Genomic DNA, 19,236 nt, shown 5'->3' on the forward strand with positions numbered 1-19,236 from the left:
TTTAAAAAGCAATAAAACTTCAGTAACTCTTAGAAATCAGATTATCAAAACAAACTTTATTGTCCATCTTATGTTAAGCTTAAGCATGTTTCTCTAACTACAGGTGAAGAGAAGCAGCTAAGTACTACATTTGGTAAACCTGTCCTTCTATCTTTGGTATGTGTATTTCTGAAAACCTTCTACAAGTTATTCGGCCAAGCATTTAAATACCCTTGATTTACTCTTAGGCAAATCACCCATTGGATCCAAAAAGTCCAGCAGCAAACTTTTAACACAGACAAATACAACAATAATCCCAAATATAATTTGTTTAACGACAAGGATTAAGAAATAAAGTATTTAATTTTGAAATGCACTATTCCCAAAGTCCCAAATAAGCTTCACCTAGATAGACGTGAGCCCTTCCACTTGCTTCAGTTTGTAAGTGCCAAAACAGGGGATTAGTGTTTAATCTGCGCCAACAGGTTTCTGCTAGCTGTATTCAACTAGAATTCACCCCCTTCTACCCAAGTTCCTTCAACCTGGTTTAACCCTGTCAGTCCCACTCTTCACCATAACCTCATCAAAAAATTTATTTTTGATCACTACTTCAAAATAAAAAGTGCCACTGAATCGGAAAATATACCAACCAGTAAGGCAAACAAAGGTAAACAAAAACTTCCGTAACTACGAGATTTAACTTAACAAAAGGAAAGTTATCTCTGGGAATTGGGAGACAGAAACAAGGACACTGTTAAAATCCCAGGAAGTTTTAAAATTATTATGTTAGCAAATGGTTCTGCCTCTCTAAATTAAAACCACCTAGGCCTCTGTCTTTCTTAAAAGGATCACGTGCGGTAATTACATTGACAGGCTGGTATTTACTCTTATTTTATATCACAAGGTCTACCTCCTTCCTCCCAAACAGTTATCAAATTTCTTGGTAACCTGAAAAGGTGTCTACATTCATCTTTCAAATTCCTGACCCTCTTTCCCCAGTTTTTCTCAACTTACCACTTTATAAAGCCCGAGACTTCCTCCTGTTTAAAGTTTTACTAGTTTTGATCTAGTCCTAAAGTGTTTAAGAGCCACTGGAGTCAGACTGCCTCAGATTCAGTCCTACCTCCACGACTCAACGGCTGGGTCACCTAAAGCAGAACTTTTAGCCTCTCTCTGCCTCCTTTCTCACCTGCAAAAAGAAGATAATAGTATTTCGTATGGGGTGACTGTGAAATTATGCATGCGAAGCAATTAGCACACAGTCTAGCTCATTGGAAGTGCCCAATAACTCATATCAGTTATTATCATCTTAGTGCCAAATTCTTTCTGCACCCAAGAGTTTATGCTGAAAAATGTTAACCCAGGTTCAAGGAAAATTTAAAGAGGAAATATTATTTACACAAAAGCCCCCTTTAAATGTGTTAAGCCAGAGAGAGGAAATTCCCAGAAAAAAAAAGAGGGTTCCTTTTCTCACATCATCTTCTGAGTAGTCATCTTGAATAAAAACAAATATTAAAAAAATAATAAAACATTGGGCTTTCAAATCTGCCTGGAAAAAGAAACTTTTTTCCCAGCATTTTTTATAAGATCCCAAGTTAGCAAGAAAGAAATAAATACTTCAAATGGCCCAAGTTATTTTAATGCAGAAAGACTTGAGTGAGTTGTGCATTTATCCTCCTACACGTTGCTTCCCCACGTGTGGGAAATAGAGTGCTCTAGACTACAATTCCTGAATACAGGAAAACTGAAGTCCATTGGCTCATACGTGCATTGGTCAAAAAAGCATTCCTACAGATTACTCTTGAACAGAAGCTAAATAGGAAAGTACAATTTACTTCTTCATACTATCGGGAACTAGAAGAATACCATCCCAGTCACTAATGAGGGAAAGTCCAAGACTTTAAAGAAAACAACAGCACAATGAATACATCGTCAATAGCTCAAAAGCTTACATCAGAGTTTCAGGATTAAACTAAAACTTTATATTCAAGAGCATTAACAAATTTATCACTATCTATCAAGTTACAAATTGCCATCAACCAAAATTTTTTCTTAAATTCTAATATACAAATATCTACTACTTTAAAAAGTTCCTACAAAGTATGAAAGGAAATTTGTTTTCACTTTTATAACAATTTACAGAACTTGTTAGCAAACCATTATGAAAACAGAAGTTTCCCACCCTCCTTGCAAAAGAATCAACATGCTAAGAAATGAGGCAAATTCTCAAACAGAAAAGAAAACATATATAAGGCACCCAAGGGGAGAATAATAGCTGAACGCCAACAAAATGACCCTAAAAGCAACAAAAATTCTAATCTACACTCTCAACTCTTACCCTTTACAGCACAGAACAGATAATCCTCCCTTACACATTTTGGAATTGCAATTCAGAAATCCTAAATCCAAAGACAAAGCCGCCCTGGGGAAAATAACAATTGCGCAACAGATCAACAGCTCCAACTTGTCCCTTGGCCGCGGCGAGGTTTGCACGCTATAAAGCAGGAAAGGGCCAACCAAGGGCCTCCGTGACAGCCAACCGGCCCCTGTCACGCAGGCCGCAGCCACGCACGCGGCGTGCGCCACCGGGAGGCACAGCGCCCGGAACCAAAAGTCTTGGGCGCCGCGAACTCGGACTTCACAGTCCGCCCCTCGCCCGCACTTTCCGCGGGGCAGCGAGGGGCCGACCGGGTGGGTCCTGAATTCCGGATCCCAAACCTTTGCCGCGGTCGGAGGATGCGCGTGGGGCTGGGTCTTGCGGCACGTCGGGGCGTTAGAGAGCGATGGACACTTCATGACCTCCTCCCTCCCCTGAAGGCTGAGCTTTCTAGCTCAAGGCGGCCAAAGACTGAGTTGACGGAGTGACTGATTACTTTGCAAAGAAGTACCCATAGACGGCCCAACGGGGTGGGCGCGCTGCACGACAGCTCGCACCCGCGAAGGTCTTGAGACCTGAGGCGGTGGCCGAGGAGGGCCTCTGAGTCCGGCCTAGCAAAGACTTCAGCTCCCCCGAGAGTGGCCCCGTGACTAGGCACATTTTTGCCGGCTCCGAGGCGGGGGAGACGCGCAGCAGCGGAAGGGCCGGGCTGCGCCGGCTCAGACCGCGGGTGTCCACCCCCTCCTGTTCTGCAGCCTCTGGGCCGCTCAAACTCGGGGGACCGGCGGAGGCTCCCGCGTCCCAGCGCTAGGGAGCGGACACGCGGCAAGTTACGCCCCCCCCCCCAGACCCCTCCGCTCCAGGCTCCCTCGGGTGCTGAGGACTCGTCGTCTGTCAGGACACCCGACCTCATCTCCACTCCCTCGCGCCCCCTTAGGCCCCCGCTACCCTCCTCCAGGCTCCAGTTCTTGGCCGCTGCAGTCCCTGCTCCGGCCACAGACGGGAGGAGAAACGCTGGCGGCTGTCCCTCTAGGGCCGCGAACCCCGCCCGCCCCTGCCCGGTCCCTGCACCTCCGCGGAGCCCCGAGGGCAGGGACAGCACCTGCTGGGACGGTAGTCCCGGCGGCGGCAGCTCCAAGTCCATCATGCTGAGCTGGGGACCGTGGGCTGGGGCTCCCCGACGACTGCCCTGAACCCGACTGCCGAGGCGCGGACACGGAGGCAGTGGCGACGGCGGCGACTCCTCCGGGCTGCCCGGCGCTCGCCGCTCGGCTACACCGCCTGAGTCGCCGGCGTTGCTCTTGCCCCGCTCCGCCTCCCGCCCTCCCGAAGGCGGGGCAAGAGCCTGGGCCCTTCCTTCCCCGGCTTGCGGTGCAAGCGAAGCCTGCGAAAATTCCCCACCCCCGCCCGGCTGACGCAAGAGCTCAGGGTCCCGGCGCCGGAAGGGCCGCGGGCCCGGGTCCCTGTGGGCGGTCGCGGGCTGGCGGGGTGGTGAGCGCAAGCTTCCTTTAGCTCCTCTGTCCCCGCGCTCAGTTTGTCTTCCTCTCAAATAAGACCAGTGGTCTCCACCCGGGAGATTAAGAGTTGTTTGCCGAAGGTCGCTGGGGTTGGGCGCTTTCAAACAGTTGTAACAAACACGCCCGAAGACCGGGCAAGGGCGCTGGTATCGGATCTGCGCCTCCCTGATTTGAAGTTACAGAACCTTGCCCTGCTTTATCACACCCCGCCGCCTGAGAGTGGCGCCAGCCCGGGGGGCGGGGGGAGGGGAGGAGAGCTAAAACCCAGGTGGTGCGCACCGCGAACTGCCCTCTCGCCCTCTGTTTCCGCCGGGGCGGAGGCAAGCAGGTCCTGCCCAGGGGAGGTGTGGACCGCACCGGGAGTTCGGGCTTGCAGTCACCCTGAACGCCCTCTACTTACTCCCATACGTTTGCACTCTCGATAGGGTCAGATTGCCAAGGTCAAAGGAAGAAGTCCCCTTTGGTCACAGAGTGGTCAATATTACCCGCCGAGAGCTGGGCAAAAATGGGAACCCCACGAGCTTTCTTTTCCTACCAAGGTGCACAAACCACGCCACGGAATGGTGTAACGCTACAACATGCTAAAATTCTTGACTTTATTTTCAATTTATTCACGATATAGTTAAAAAAAAAAAAGACGAAGTTACAAAACGGTTAGTAGAGTATGGGCCCGTTTTTAAAAAACATGCCTAGGAAAAAAATTAAGGATGTTCACCAAAATAATAAATGTGGGATCGTGAACGGATTTTATCTTTCTCTTTTATTACCTTATGCTTTAAACCTACAATGAATATGTATTACTTTCTACATTAAAAAAGTTATTTAAAAATTAATCATTACATAACATTAAGTATTTGAAAATAGGAATATTGTGAAATCTTATATAAAACAAAAGAGAAATGGCGTTTTTTCCCTGATGTTTCTAATTTTTAAACTGGTTTTCAGTTTCTAGCTTCTTGGGATTATTAGAAAGGAAGTGAAGTAGATAGTGTTGGCAGTGGTTTTACTATGTCATTCAAGAATCTGCCTCCTCTCTTTCCAATAAACTGTAGAATTTATTTTATCTTGGTTGCATAATTTGACACGCCCCGGACTTACCTGTAAATTATATCTTCAAATAATCCTTGAGAAAGGTGAAGCCTAAATTAATTACTTGTAATTGAAGCAAGCTTCTTCAGCCATAAACCCATTCAGCTGTTATGTGAAAAGCCTGCAAAAGGATCTGCGCACTGAAAACAAGCTTGGGAGAAATTATTTACAAAGAACCTGACATGAACTATGCAGAGACATCATAATGAAATGACATTTCTGCATCAAAGAAAAAAGACAAGAATATATTGTTAACAATTTGAGTTACTTTTTAAAACTACTACATAAGAAGGTGGACAAAGAGTCTAGGAGATAGGAGATACACAAATCATATATGATATGGTTGCTGCCCTCAAGGAGTTTATAAAGTATTTGGTATTTCTTTGTTAAGCAACAAGAGTTCCATTGAGTTTAGACTGAATGAAATAATCTTCACTTACACAAAACTGCAATTTACTATGGGTATATTATTTCAGGCACCTGCAAAGTACATATTTTCAAAGGGAGGAGAACAACATGGTGAGAGTCTGAACGTGTTTAAGAAATAAAGACATTAGGAAAAGCCATTTGGCACTGAATGGTGGTTCAGCACAAGAAAAGGGAATCCCAGTCTCAGAAGACTCATGTCAAAGAGGTTTCCAGTTTTAGAAACACTAAGATAAGAATTGTCTCCATGAGAGAGCCTTGGCTCTAGCTTTGCCCTCTACACTTGCAAATTCTGCTATGGAGGTGCACATACTGCTTATCGGGAGGTTCCAGGAAAGCAGGAAAGAGGAGGTGCTGTTTTTTCTCATCTTCCTGATGCCATGGGGGCCCTTTTTACTACCATCCTCTTCTAGCCTACTATTTTGCTTTTTCTCCCAATTGGCTTTACAATCTACTGACCCTAGATTTCCACTGATGTCTGAATTCTTTCCTGTCTTTGGAAAGAAAGCCCCCTATATAGTCTTGTAATGTGTCAGACTTGTAATGTCTTATGCTAGAGTTCTCATAAAGATGAGCATTATCAAGTAAGCCTTCTGAGTTCACAAATTTAGGATAAAGGTCATGCATTGACCATTTGTTCACCTTCTTCTCCATACTGTAGTCTGCCAAGTTGCAAGGCCCTAGAACATACCTACTGTTTAAAAATCCTCCATCACCTTGAGGCCTCTTCCTTCTTCTTGCTTCCTCTCAATTTTACTTCCTCTTTGAGCCAGAAAATATTCAGAAACTCCTGGAATTATAGTTGAAATTCTACTTTGTCCACCTTACAGTTGAAGTATATGGGGTCGCTAGTTTCCAAAGATGGCCTCCAATGAACCACCCCTCCTGATTTTGATATTGTTGTATGTTCTCTCCCACATCAAATCAAGGCTGGCCCTCTGACTTGCTTTAGCTGATGAAGGGAGGCCAGAAGTGACACTTTGCCAGGTCCAGGTTTAAGACTTAGGAAGGCTTGGTAGCTTTCAATTTACACTCTTGGAAGTCAGGCATCATGTAAGAAGTCTGACTTCCTTAATGGCGAGAGAAACCATAGGGAAAATGGGACTTCAAGTGGAGAGAATCTGTCTATATTAACCAAGGCACCAAATTTGTCAATGAAGTCAAGCCCCCAGAGGACTCCACCCTCACTTGCTATTTATCTACCATTGCATGAAAGACTCCAAGCAAGACCGTAGAAAACTGCCTAGACAGACCAGTCAACCCAAAGAATTGTGAAAGAATATAATTAACTTGTTTTTAGCCACTGAATTTTAGGGTGGTTTGTTTCATAGCAATAGATAAGCCAATCAGCATGTATTGAATATCAAAGGCAGGGTTCTATTGGCTGCTTTTTGTTTGTTAACCATCGCTGGGAACACATATAGGGATGGTAGTTGCAATTTAATAGGGTCTCATCCCTCCGAAGCTAATTGACCTCTTTGGGAATAAAGAAGTTATTTTTCCAGTAATATATACTTGTTTCTCCATACAAACTAAATCACCTGATCACATCATGCACCAATTTCCATACCATTAAATAGATGATAAAATATTTTTCTTATCAAAATACAATTAAGGGAAAAAAAATACAGTTAAGGGGGTGCAAGGGTAGTTCAGTGGTAGAATTGTCGCCTGCCTTGTGGGAGACCCAGGTTAGACAGATTCCAGGTCCATGCACTTCCCAAAAAACAAACAAACAAAAATCTAGCAAATGGTGCTGCAATAACGGATACTCACATGGGAAAATAATTAAATGTGACCCCGCCATATAGCATACAAAAAAAAAAAAAACAGTTAAGAAACACAGATACTCCGACACTTATGTAGATGGAGGCATAAATGCATACAGAGACTCTGGCCCTGACATGATTTCATTTATATGAGTTATGTAAGATACTCAACTAAATATCTGATTAGGGAATTTGAACCTGAGAAGTCCCTGCCCAGTGAATAAACTGAACTCCAGTAGAGCAGTATTCAAAATCATTGGTGTATTAATTTGCAAACACACCCATAACCTTGGTTCCTTGATATGTATACCTCATTATACAAACTACTTGTGCAAAGAGGTGTATATCTATAAAGCCGATTTTAACTCATATAGTTTCCTATTAATAGATACTGCCCTTCAGGAATAGCAATGCAGCAAGTAAGGGGGTAAAACCGGAAGTTTGACAGAATGCTTTTGAATTATATGTGCATTATACCTATACAAATATACTTGCATAGGAAAAAAAGACTGAATGTTACTCATCATTATTCAGATAGCTGGACTACTGATGATATAATTTCTTCATTTGTGCCTATCTGTATTTTCCTAAATGAATAGACATCTTTATAATAAGAAAAAAATTGGGGCAGAGGGGCAGTAGAGGGGCAAGCATTTGCTTTTCTCCCAAGGTACTGGGTCTATTTCATTTCCAAATTGAATTTTCACCACGAACTTGCACATCTTTCCATTCTGTATTTACTTGAGTGGACCCTGGAGAATACGACCGCATCTTTACGTGTAGTGTGGTAAGAATCTAAAGATCCTTTTCTCTTTCAATCTACTGGTATATTTTCAAGGCTTCATTTAGCAGTATAAGAGCATGCAGATGAAGGCAGAATTTAAAAAATATTTTTAAATAGAAAAGTTGTGGATTTACAGAAAAATCATGAATAGAATACAGAGTCCCCCTATACCACCCTATTATTAACACCTTGCATTAGTGTGGTACATTTGTTACAATTCATGAAAGAACATTTTTATAATTGTACTATTAACTATAGTCCATCATTTACAATATGGTTCACTATGATATACAGCCCTATGTATATATTTTAAATTTTTATTCTAGTAACATAAATACAACATAAAATTTATCCTTTTAACCACACTCATACATAATTCAGTGCTCTTAATTACATTTACAATGATTTATTAACATCACCACCATCCATTCCCCATATTTTACAATCAACCCAAATGGAAACTCTGTACAATTTAAGCATTAACTCCCCATTCCCTACCCTCACCCTGGTCCCTGGTAGCCTGTATTCTAGATTCCAACTCTATATGTTTTCTTATTCTAATATCTCATATCAGTTAGATCATAAAATATTTGTTCTTTTGTGGCTGGCTTATTTCACACAGAATGATGTCTTCAAGGCTCATCCATGTTGTCACATGTATGAGAACTAAATTCCTTTTTACAGTTGAATAGTATTCCATTTTATGTATATATCACATTGCATTTATCCATTCATTTGCTTAATGACATTTGTGTTGCTTCCACTTTGGGGCAATTGTGAATAATGCTGCTATGACACTGGTGTGCAAATATCTGTTTGAGTCCCTGTTTTCGGATCATCTGGGTATATACCTAGAAGTGGGATTGCTGGGTCATATGGTAATTCTATACCTAACTTTCCAAAGAACTACCAAACTGGAAGACTGAATTTTATGGGTACATTGAGTAGAGACTTAAGAATTGCAGTTTTGGAATAATTTGCAGAGAGGCCTATATATAACATTACTGTGTGGGGAAAATAAACAAGGCACAGAAAAATACTTATGCCTAAAGCTATGTATGAAAGGATGGTTCCAAATATTAGTAATGAGGTGTGGGATATCAGATAATTTTTACTTTCATTTTTGTACTTTTCTATATTGTTCAATTTTTACACTAAGCAATTTTACAATTAGGAAAAAGGCTGTTTTCATTTTGGACAAACAGAAAGCAGACTGCAGAGAACAGGAGAGCAGAACATCCTCTTGGGCAAGCTTGGCAGACAAAGTCTGTTACATCTGAGGCTGGGCAGTAAAAAAAGGAAGTCAGATTTACCAAGATATTCTGTCTTCTGGTATTTGCTATTCTGCAGACTCTCATTTTTCCTCTTAAGTAATATGTAAAATTAAAAGAAACTTTAGAGATCTTCTGGTCTAGACATGGTTTCACTTTGCCTACTCTGATTGATTGGTAGTAACAGCCTACATTGCTTTGCTGACCAGTATTCAGAAGCAGCTGAAGTTCAGTGATTGATTAACAATGTCTGTCATGTACACAGACTGTCTGTCATGGGCCAAGTGGTATCATATATATATAGTCCAACCTTCTAATTTTATACTTAAGAAAACTGAGGAGAGAAGTGGTTAGCAGAATAGGGCAAATTACTGACAAATCCAAGAATAGATCATTTCCTGACCCTTGGTATTAGGGTCTTCCCAAGGTACAAATTGACCGAGACATTGAAGGTAACTCTAAAACAGAGTCAGTCCTAAATGTTCAGGGGTCAATTTTATTTACTTAGAAGTACAATAATCCAACTTATTAATGATAGCAATTATTGCATATACCTGATAAAAATTTCTCACAAATAAAGGAGATGTGATGAGTCCCAGTATTATAAATCAGAAGGCTACAAAACAATTAAAAGATTTGCTCAAGCTGAAGAAAATTATAATATGAAAACGGTTGGTTACAAAGCCCAGATTCAGTCTACTCTAGGTCATGTCTGTAGAGTCCCCTGATTTGTGCTGTATTTACTGAGAGTGCTCACAGCAAAGCTCCCTAAAGGGTACATTTTTCCACATTCAGTTTAATTAATTCCCCAAGGACAGAATGGTAAAGTATTTTTCACTAGAGAGAAAGCTTGCAAACAAATATGAAAACAGGATTCCTACATTTGAGAACAGTTTTCCACATATAAAAACAGGATTTCTACATTTAAGAACTCAAGATGGAGGGTGGGGAGAAATTAACTGGATTGCTTGCAACTTTGCATTCTCTACTTAATGACAGGGTTTTCTTTTTCTTTTTTTAATGAAAAAGTCTAAGAACAAGATATAAAATGTATTGATAAGAATATAAGCTAGCGTAACCCCTGACTTCTCCTAGTGAATTAAATTCCTTTAGTAATACGCTTCCAAGAACCTGACAAACAAGTAACTTAAATGGAATGGACAAGCCCATAAATTTGTTAACAACCAGTAAAGTACCAGTAACCAGATTAGCAACCAATTAATTTTCTTCCTGGCTAGCCTCATGTACCTGTTCACTACATCTTCTTTCTTCTACTGAGAAATAGAATATTTCAGTCTTTGGGGTTCATAAACTTTCAAAAGTTTGTTACGGGAAATGTATGAATTCACTTGCCTTTCTTCCTGCCAACATTTATTGTGTACTTACTATGTATCAACCCCCCAATTTTTAGATTCTTTATTTCCTTAAAAAACATTTGGGACATGAACAACAATAATAACAAAACAAAAACAACACACATTTATTGAGTGTTAACTATAGTCATGTACTTTATATGAATTATTTCATTTAATCCTCCCAGAAAACCGATGACATAGATACATTATCACTCCATTTTAGAGATGAAGAAACCGAAGCAAAGAGAGGATAGATAATTTTATCTCAGGTCAAGCAGCTAGTAAGCAGCTGGACAGGTCATCCTGATTCCAACATTCATAAGCATGAAGATAAGCTACTGCCCATGGATGTTGCATAACAATGGTGAAAATATTTGGGGTAGAAATATTTTCTGAAATGCTTTTTAAAAAAATATCCAGGCAATTTATTCATTTAAAAAACTATAGTTGACCTTTCACCTGTCCTGGCTCAATCCAGTGCCATCTGTCCTATTTTGAGGCAGAAGCTAAGAATGTGAAATAAAGACTCCCTGATGCAGAGATAATGGAGGAGCTTTCAGTAAGGTTGACCTCAGAGGAGGTATGTGACCTCAGAGGAGTCTGAAATTCTAATATGAAGATATGTGTACTCTTTTCAGCAAGACACGTTGCCGCAATGGAATTGAGGACTAAGATTCTGGCCAAAAAGACCCATTCAATGAAAACAACCAACTTCACAGAAGCGACAAGAGGTCACTACGTAGATATAAGTGTACTTCTGGATAGGGAGGAATTTTATTCTTGCAGATGTTGGATAAAGATACCTTGAAGATGATTACTTGAAATATGCTGGGGAGGTAGGTCTTGATTAGTGATTAGCTTAGAATCCTTAAAAGAGGAAGCATTTTGAAAAAAGCTGCAAAGTCCAGAGAGCCATGAGAACCATGCAGTCAGAGACCTTTAGACATGAAGAAGGAAAATGCCCCCAGGGGAGTGTCATGAAACAAGGAGCCTGGAAAGAAAGCTAGCAGTTTGCCCTGTGCCTTTCTAGTTGAGAGAGAAACCCTGAACTTCATTGGCCTTTCTTAAGTGAAGGAATAAAATTGAAAGGTGTTTTTCTTAGAAAACTATCATTTGTCAGACTTATCTGACCAAGAATTTGAAGCTTTATTTAATAAGGTAGTCCTTGCTTTGCATGGTTCCAATATACGTGAATATCAGTTGCTACAGTTAAGTTAAATAACACCAGTCTACCAAAAACGCAGTCAAAATTTCAGTTACCATAGTGCTATGAATAGTTGCATAAAGTACAAACTTTGCTGCTAGCTCTTTTGTCCATAAATCATTATGCAAATAACAAAGGTGCATCATGAATCAAATAATTCCTTCAAAGTCTGCTTTGGACACTGAGCATCTGTTACCCAGTTCATGTACAAACAAAAAAGTATGTAGCCTCATTGTCTCCCAGTGATAAACCCATGTGACATTTTAGAAAAATGGATAAAGAAAGGGGGAACTGGTCAAGAAAGATGATGGGGTAGTGAAGAACTGCAAAGTTACATTGCTGAGAGTGAAATTGTATATGATTAGAATATTTGAAAATGGTGACAGCAAAGCCAAGATAGAAAGAGACCTAGGTGTGCATGAAGCTACAGTGTGAACCATATTGAAAAAATCTGATAAATACAAAAAACAAGGTAAAGTAACCTTAACATCTTCTAGCATAAATTGCCCTAGGAACAAGAAGCCTCTAGGTTAAAATGGGGTGTTTACTTCAACTTTGGATTGAAGACTGTAATAAAAAACAAATCCCAATCAGTCTGATCAGCATTCAGGTCAAAGCATTAAAATTAGTTGCTACATTGAAAGAAAATGTTTTATTACAAGGAGACTGAAAAAGAACATTTTACTGTCAGTAGAGACTGGTTTCACCATTTCAGAAGTCAGCATGAATTGATTAATATTAAACTATCTGGTGAAGCTGTTCAGATAAAGATGTTGTGATGGAGTTTACCCCCAGATTCCAAAAATTAGTTAGCCCTTGTTTTACACAGTAGTGCAGGGTAGAACTATACAAATTTTTTTGCAGGATTCAAATGGAATGGAAGTGGAGTTATAGAAGATACAGCTGACAGTGGAAATGTTGACACTGCTGCTGTTCAGAAGACTTTAGACATGCAGCCAGAGGAACTTAATGAAGGTGACTTGTTGACATAAATGAGGAAAGTGGTTGTGATGAAAAGGATGAAGATGTCTCAGAGGAAGTGATTTTGGCAAGAAGCTTCATATTAAAGGAACTCTTGATGACACTGAAATTTTATCCTGCAAGGGATAAAATTTTGGATGCTCATCCAAACTTAGAAGTATGACAGTTTGCCACATCATAGAAAAGATGGTAGCTCCATATTATAAATTATATGATGAGAAAAGGCAAGCACTGTTAAAACTACTCTTCATAAAATTTATATTTCGACTAGTACATTCCTAGTATAACTTATGTGGGCACAGCTTAATTGAACACCATAAGTACATGGAACCTTGAGTAGGGCATGAGATTTTGTAGGTTTGTCCAGACTGATGCCTTGATAAATCCCAGAAGGATTTGAACAGGGAATAAAAATGTATTTGTAAAGTCCCCCTGGGGGACTGGTGGGAAAGGGGGGAAATTCAGCTTCCCCAAGTGGAGAATTCTTGATATTCTCACAAGCAGTGGGGACAACAAAAACAACAGGCTGAGCCCCCAATCTCAGGGTGTGTTCATATGAAACTTAACCCCACCAAGGTTAGGCTAAGCCTACTTAAAATTAGGCCTAAGAGTCACCCCCAAGAGAACCTCTTTTGTTGCTCGGATGTGGTCTCTCTCTCTCAGTCAACACAACAAGCAAACTCACTGATTGCCCTCCCCCTCTCTACATGGGACATGACTCCCAGGGGTGAGTACCTTCCTGGCAACATGGGACAGAAATCCTAGAAAGAGCTGGGACTCAGCACCAAGGGATTGAGAAAACCTTCTTGACCAAAAGGGGGAAGAGAGGAATGAGACAAAATAAAGTGTCAATGGCTGAGAAATTCCAGACAGAGTTGAGAGGTTATCCTGGAGGTTATTCTCATGCATTAAATAGATACCACCTTTTAAGTTAAGGCATACCAGAGAGGCTGGAGGGAATTGCCTGGAAATATAGAGCTGTGTTCCAATAGCCATGTTTCTTGAAGATGATTGTATAACGATATAGCTTTCGCAATGTGACTGTGTGATTGTGAAAAACTTGTGTCTGATGCTGCTTTTATCTACCTTATGGATAGATGAGTAAAACATATGGATTAAAAATAAATAAATAATAGGGGGAACAAATGTTAAAATAAATTTAGTAGATTGAAATGCTAGTGATCAATGAAAGGGAGGGGTAAGGGTTATGGTATGTTTGAATTTTTTTCTGTTTTCTTTTTCTTTTTTTTTTCTGAATTGATCCAAATGTTCTAAGAAATGATCTTGATGATGAATATATAACTATGTGATAGAAAAAAACCGAATGTTCATATTGTATGTTGATTGGTTTTATTAAAAATTTTAAAAATTGTCTGTAAAAAAAAGCTAAAAAACCCAAAAAACTACTCTTGATATTTTTTATAAAGAAATAAATTATAATTCTCAATGTTTCTTGTTCTAGTTTGCTAGCTGCCAAAATGCAATATACCAGAAACAGAATGGCTTTTAAAAGGGGAATTTAATGAGTTGCTAGTTTACAGTTCTAAGGCCGATAAAATGTTCCAGTTAAAACAAGTCTATAGAAATGTCCAATCAAAGGCATCCAGGGAAAGATACCTTGGTTCAAGAAGGCTGATGAAGTTCAGGGTTTCTCTCTCAAGCGAGAAGGCACATGGCTAACAGAGTCAGGGTTTCTCTCTCATCTGGAAAGGCATGTGGCAAACACAGCATTATCTGCTAGCTTTTTCTCCTGGCTTCCCTTCACGAAACTCCCTGGGAGGCGTTTTCCTTCTTCATTTCCAAAGGTCGCTGCCTGATGGACTCTGCTTCTCCTGGCTATGTCGTTCTGCTCTCTCCAAATCTCCTTCATTCTCCAAAATGTTTCCTCTTTTATAGGATTCCAGTAAACTAATCAAGACCCACCCAAACGGGTGGAGACATGCCTCCACTTAATTCATCTTAATAACCACTCCTTGAATAAATCACATCTCCAGGGAGATGATTTAATTACAGTTTCAAACATACAGTACCGAATAGGGATTAGAAGAAATGGCTGCCTTTACAAAACGGGATTAGGATTCAAACGTGGCTTTTCTAGGGTACATATATCCTTTCAAACTGGCACATTTCTAATGTTTTAAATTCAGTATACTAAATAACTATTTTACTATTTTTTACATTGATAACAAATTGCAAAATAATTTTTAATGTTTTGACAAATTTTTAAAAGTCAAAAACAATCATAAATTTAGATTCAGCTTGTGTAGTCAAAACCAGGACTGACAGCACTTAAAACAATCCAGGGAGACTTCATATTTAATCAAATATAAATATACACAGCTACATTTATCCTTACAGTAATCAGTAAATTGCCATATATTTTTCTTTTTTTTTCTATCTACCCAATTTATTTTAACCTTTGTACCCCCTATTATATGTTCATTTTCCATATTTTTTACTCATCTGTCCATACTCAAGACAAAAGAAGCATCAGCCACAAGGTTTCCACAATCACACAGTCACATTGCAAAAGCCATATCATTCCACAATCTACTTTTCATATTGTAGATTGCACACAAAAATTAAACTTTACTAAAACAATAAATTTTATTTTGCACGCAAAAATAAAAATTTTTAATACTGATTATTTGAACTTGGGGTATTAACCTATTAGTAGTAGAACTCTATCATAGAGTAGGAGTTGACAAACTTTCTGTGAAGCATCATATAGTAAATATTTTATTCTATCTTGCAGCTGCTCAGCTCTGCCATTATAGCAGAAAAGCAGCTGTAGACAATATGTAAGCTATTAAGTGTGGCTGTGCACCAATAAAAGTAGACACATAAATTTGAAACAAACAAACAAAAACAATAGTTGAATACTTAGTGAGGGGTACTATGCTGGGGATTGAGGGAAGGCCAGATATGGATTAAACATGGATTCTGCCTCAAGGTTCTTACAGTCCAGCAATTAAAGCATCTTAATTGTCCACGAGCTATGAAGTGGTGAATGCCACCAAAAATATAGGCCCTGGATTTACCCAACATAAAGGCAGAGGTTTTCTCTTTTAAGTTTTTGAAAAGTTGGCATACTGTTTTTTTAATTATGTTATAATGACAAACAATAAACTGCACAAGTTTAAGCATATGAGTTGGTATGTTTTATATTTACACCCATGAAACTGACACCACAATCAAGATTGCAACCATATTAATCTTCCCCAAAAGTGTCATTCTGTCTCATTTTAATCCTGCTCTTCCCTACCCCACCCCCATTCCATCCTCAGTCAATGATTTACTATTTTCTGTAACTATGAATTAATTTGCATGTTCTTGGATATTTCACAAACGGAATCATGCAATACATACTCTTTTGTCTGGCTTCTTCTGCTCAGCACAATTGTGATTCATATATGTTGTTGCATATATCAATACTCCTTAATTTTTATTGTTGGATAGCATTGTATTCCATTATACATATGCCACAGTTTTTTTTCACTCACTTATTATTATTATTTTTTTTACATGGGCAGGCACCGGGAATCGAACCCGGGTCCTCTGGCATTTCACTCACTTATTGATAGACATTTGGGTTGCTTCCAGGTCTTAGTTACCACAAGTTAAACTGCTATGAGTATGCACACACAAGTCTTTGTATGGACGTATGTTTTCATTTCTTTTGGATAAAAACACAGAAGCAGAATAACTGGGTCATAGTGTAGATGTATATTTAACTTTATAAGAAACTATCAGGCATTTTAGTAGGGGTGGGGTGTGTATATAATTATACATCATTAATTTGCATTTCCCTAATGACTAATGATGAGAATTTTTCATGGCATGACAGTTTCAATGTGTAATGTTATGTTTGTATTGACTGAGAGGAGAAGGATGCATCTGTACAATAGCTGCATTGTTAGAAACTTCTGTTAGATATAGAGAAAATCAGTAAGGAGTTATGGTAATAAAATATCATTAACTAAAGTGACATAAAAATTCAAAAAATGTAAATGTATAATATGCATCTTATTGCAAACTTGAGTTATTAAAAAACGAAACTACAGAATTCTAAGTTTTCACCTTCTACTGGTGTTTCAGAATTTCCTCCACACACCATGCACTGACCACCCACTCCTCTTTCCTGACCTGCAATGATATGCAACAACTGTTACTTGCTTCCTTTTCCTCCTTGACTCCTTTCTCTTGGAATTTCTGGTTCTTATCATAAACAACCTTAGCCAAATTGATTAAACCTATTAATTACCCTGACATGGTCAACGAAGTTTTTAAAACATTTTTAATGCAATTTTATTGATATATATATACTATATATTCACATACCATGTAACCATCCAAAGTTTACAATCAATGGTTCACAGTATCATCATATAGCTGCGTACTTATCATCACAATTGACTTTTTTGTGAATAATAACATATATACAAAAAAAGCAACAAACCTCAAAGCGTACCACAACAATCAGTTGTAGAACAGATTGCAGAGTTTGGGATGGGTTAAAATTCCACAATTTTAGGTTTTTACTACTAGCTGCTCTAAGACACTGGAGTCTAACGGAAATATCAATATATTATTCAGTAATCATACTCACCTGACAAACCCTACCTTCCCTGTACAGCTCCACCACCTCCTCTGATCCTTCTTCCACTCCCTAGGGGTATTTGGACTATGCCCATTTCAACCTCCCCACGTCGGAAGGGGCACCGACACCATGGGATGGGGGACGGAACTAGTCAACGTGATCAATGAAGTTTTATAGAAAAGGCAGTAAACATTGAACAGATGGATGTGTTGTGTGACAATACTGATTCATACGATAGAGGAAGATTTTTTTTTTCCCCTGCATTTTTAACTTCTCCATAAAGAAACGTTATGGAGAGATTTCTTGCTAAAGTTTTCCCAGTCTAGCCTCCAGTGTGATCAGCAGCAGGAAATAGGTCTTTTCAATTGTCCTTTCCAGTTGCAAGATCAGATAATATAAATACTTATTTTCCTTATAATCAATTCAATTTAATAAAAAATCATCCCATATACTGTGTGAAGTGACCCATGTGACACAAGTTCATTGAGCACCTATACTATAATTTTTGCCACTGACTTTATTTAATTATGTGACATAATTTGCAGAGTGCAGCTATTGGAATATAATGAAACTATATAAGCTGAGCCATAATTTTCGTGTTGATAGTCAAAATAAGATTTTTGTGCATTTGTTTTTCTTTCTTTATTGGCTGCTTTCTAGTTCTCTACTCTGGACTCAAATCAGTAAACATGAAAAATAAAGTATAGTGGATCCTAGAAACTTGCGCCTGATTGCTAGTAGCTCATAGATGAATTTGAAGAACATTATTCTAAGGAACACTGTTCAGATTGTATGGTCTGATTCCATGATACAGGGTCTTCAAAGCTAACTGCCAATCAGTGATAGATTTGATTATGGGACTTCAACCAAATATCTCCTTCATGATTGCAAAAAATCTGGGCCCTACTCTGGGCAAGTTGTGTAATGATCATTCATTACAGAAGTGAATGGAAGGGTTATGTAGAAGAGAGAATGTATTAGGAGGAAATTCACACCAAGGAGGCTGAAAGAAGAAAGATCAGGTACTTTTTAAAAAATATAATCATAATAATAGAATATAAAAATATTACAGTATCTTAAAAGACACAGCAGACTTGATATAGACATTCAAAAGATGTAGCACAAAACAGTTCAACTTTACAAAAGATAAGGTTACTAGAAGGTATGAAAGTTAAAAGGCAAGGGGATATAATGGGAAAAAACAGTAACTTCATTTATACATTGATCATTTTAATGCAGAATAATGACTGAATCTAACAGATATCTAGTTCATTCATGGTCTTAATGAACTGGCACTGAGGTACTTAGAAATATATTGTATTTTCAGTTATAGTGTGTAATTCTCTAAGAAATTATCTATGAAGCAGCCGAGGCTTTAAAAATCAATAGACAGTAATTCTTGCCTGCCATGTCGAAGACCTGGGTTCAATTCCTGGTGCCTGCCCCACCCCCACAAAAAAGAAATCAATAGACAGGGAGTGCAAGGTGGTAGAATTCTCATCTACCATGCAGGAAACCGGGTTCAATTCCAGGACTCTGCACTACCCACCCTCTCAAAAATTTTTTTCAACAAATGGTGCTGCAGTAACGGGATAGTCACATGGAAAAAGAATGAAATGTGATTTCTGCTGTACAGCATACAAAAAAAAAACTAATAGACAATCACGTGCTCTTAAAGTGTTAATACCAATTACAACTTCTCTAACTTACCTTTTGACAAATCCTGCCAAGTGATGTGTGGAAAGAATATAAACGTTAGAGACAGGCAGATATGGGTTCAATTTCAGCCGACCACTTACTTACTGCTGTCTATGATCCTGGGAAAATCAATTCATCTCATTGATATCAGTTTCCTCATGTGTACAATGAGGGTTGTTGTGAGGA

The 19,236-nt window shown here is 39.1% G+C and overlaps 1 protein-coding gene across 6 annotated transcripts in view; it reads right to left on the reverse strand.

The window, feature by feature from the left end:
• Positions 1–3,667, reverse strand: part of NFE2L2 (NFE2 like bZIP transcription factor 2) — a 36,248-nt gene extending 32,581 nt beyond the window's left edge. Inside the window, exons 1-2 of one of the 6 annotated variants that reach the window (XM_077154261.1) lie at positions 2,318–2,501; positions 1,103–1,168 (exon numbers count right to left, since the gene is read on the reverse strand). Coding sequence is in view for 1 of the 6 variants with exons in the window: in XM_077154259.1 (XP_077010374.1) it covers positions 3,459–3,503 (45 nt within the window). In the remaining 5 variants the exon portion in view is untranslated. Of the gene's footprint in view, positions 1–1,102; positions 2,295–2,317; positions 2,502–2,852; positions 3,043–3,458 lie in introns of those variants that run through there. The other 5 variants (XM_077154259.1, XM_077154258.1, XM_077154263.1 and 2 more) reach the window with 5 other exon arrangements.
• Positions 3,668–19,236: the final 15,569 nt, after the last annotated feature.

The sequence above is a fragment of the Tamandua tetradactyla genome, chromosome 3 (assembly GCF_023851605.1).
Source record: "Tamandua tetradactyla isolate mTamTet1 chromosome 3, mTamTet1.pri, whole genome shotgun sequence".
NCBI lineage: Eukaryota > Metazoa > Chordata > Mammalia > Pilosa > Myrmecophagidae > Tamandua > Tamandua tetradactyla.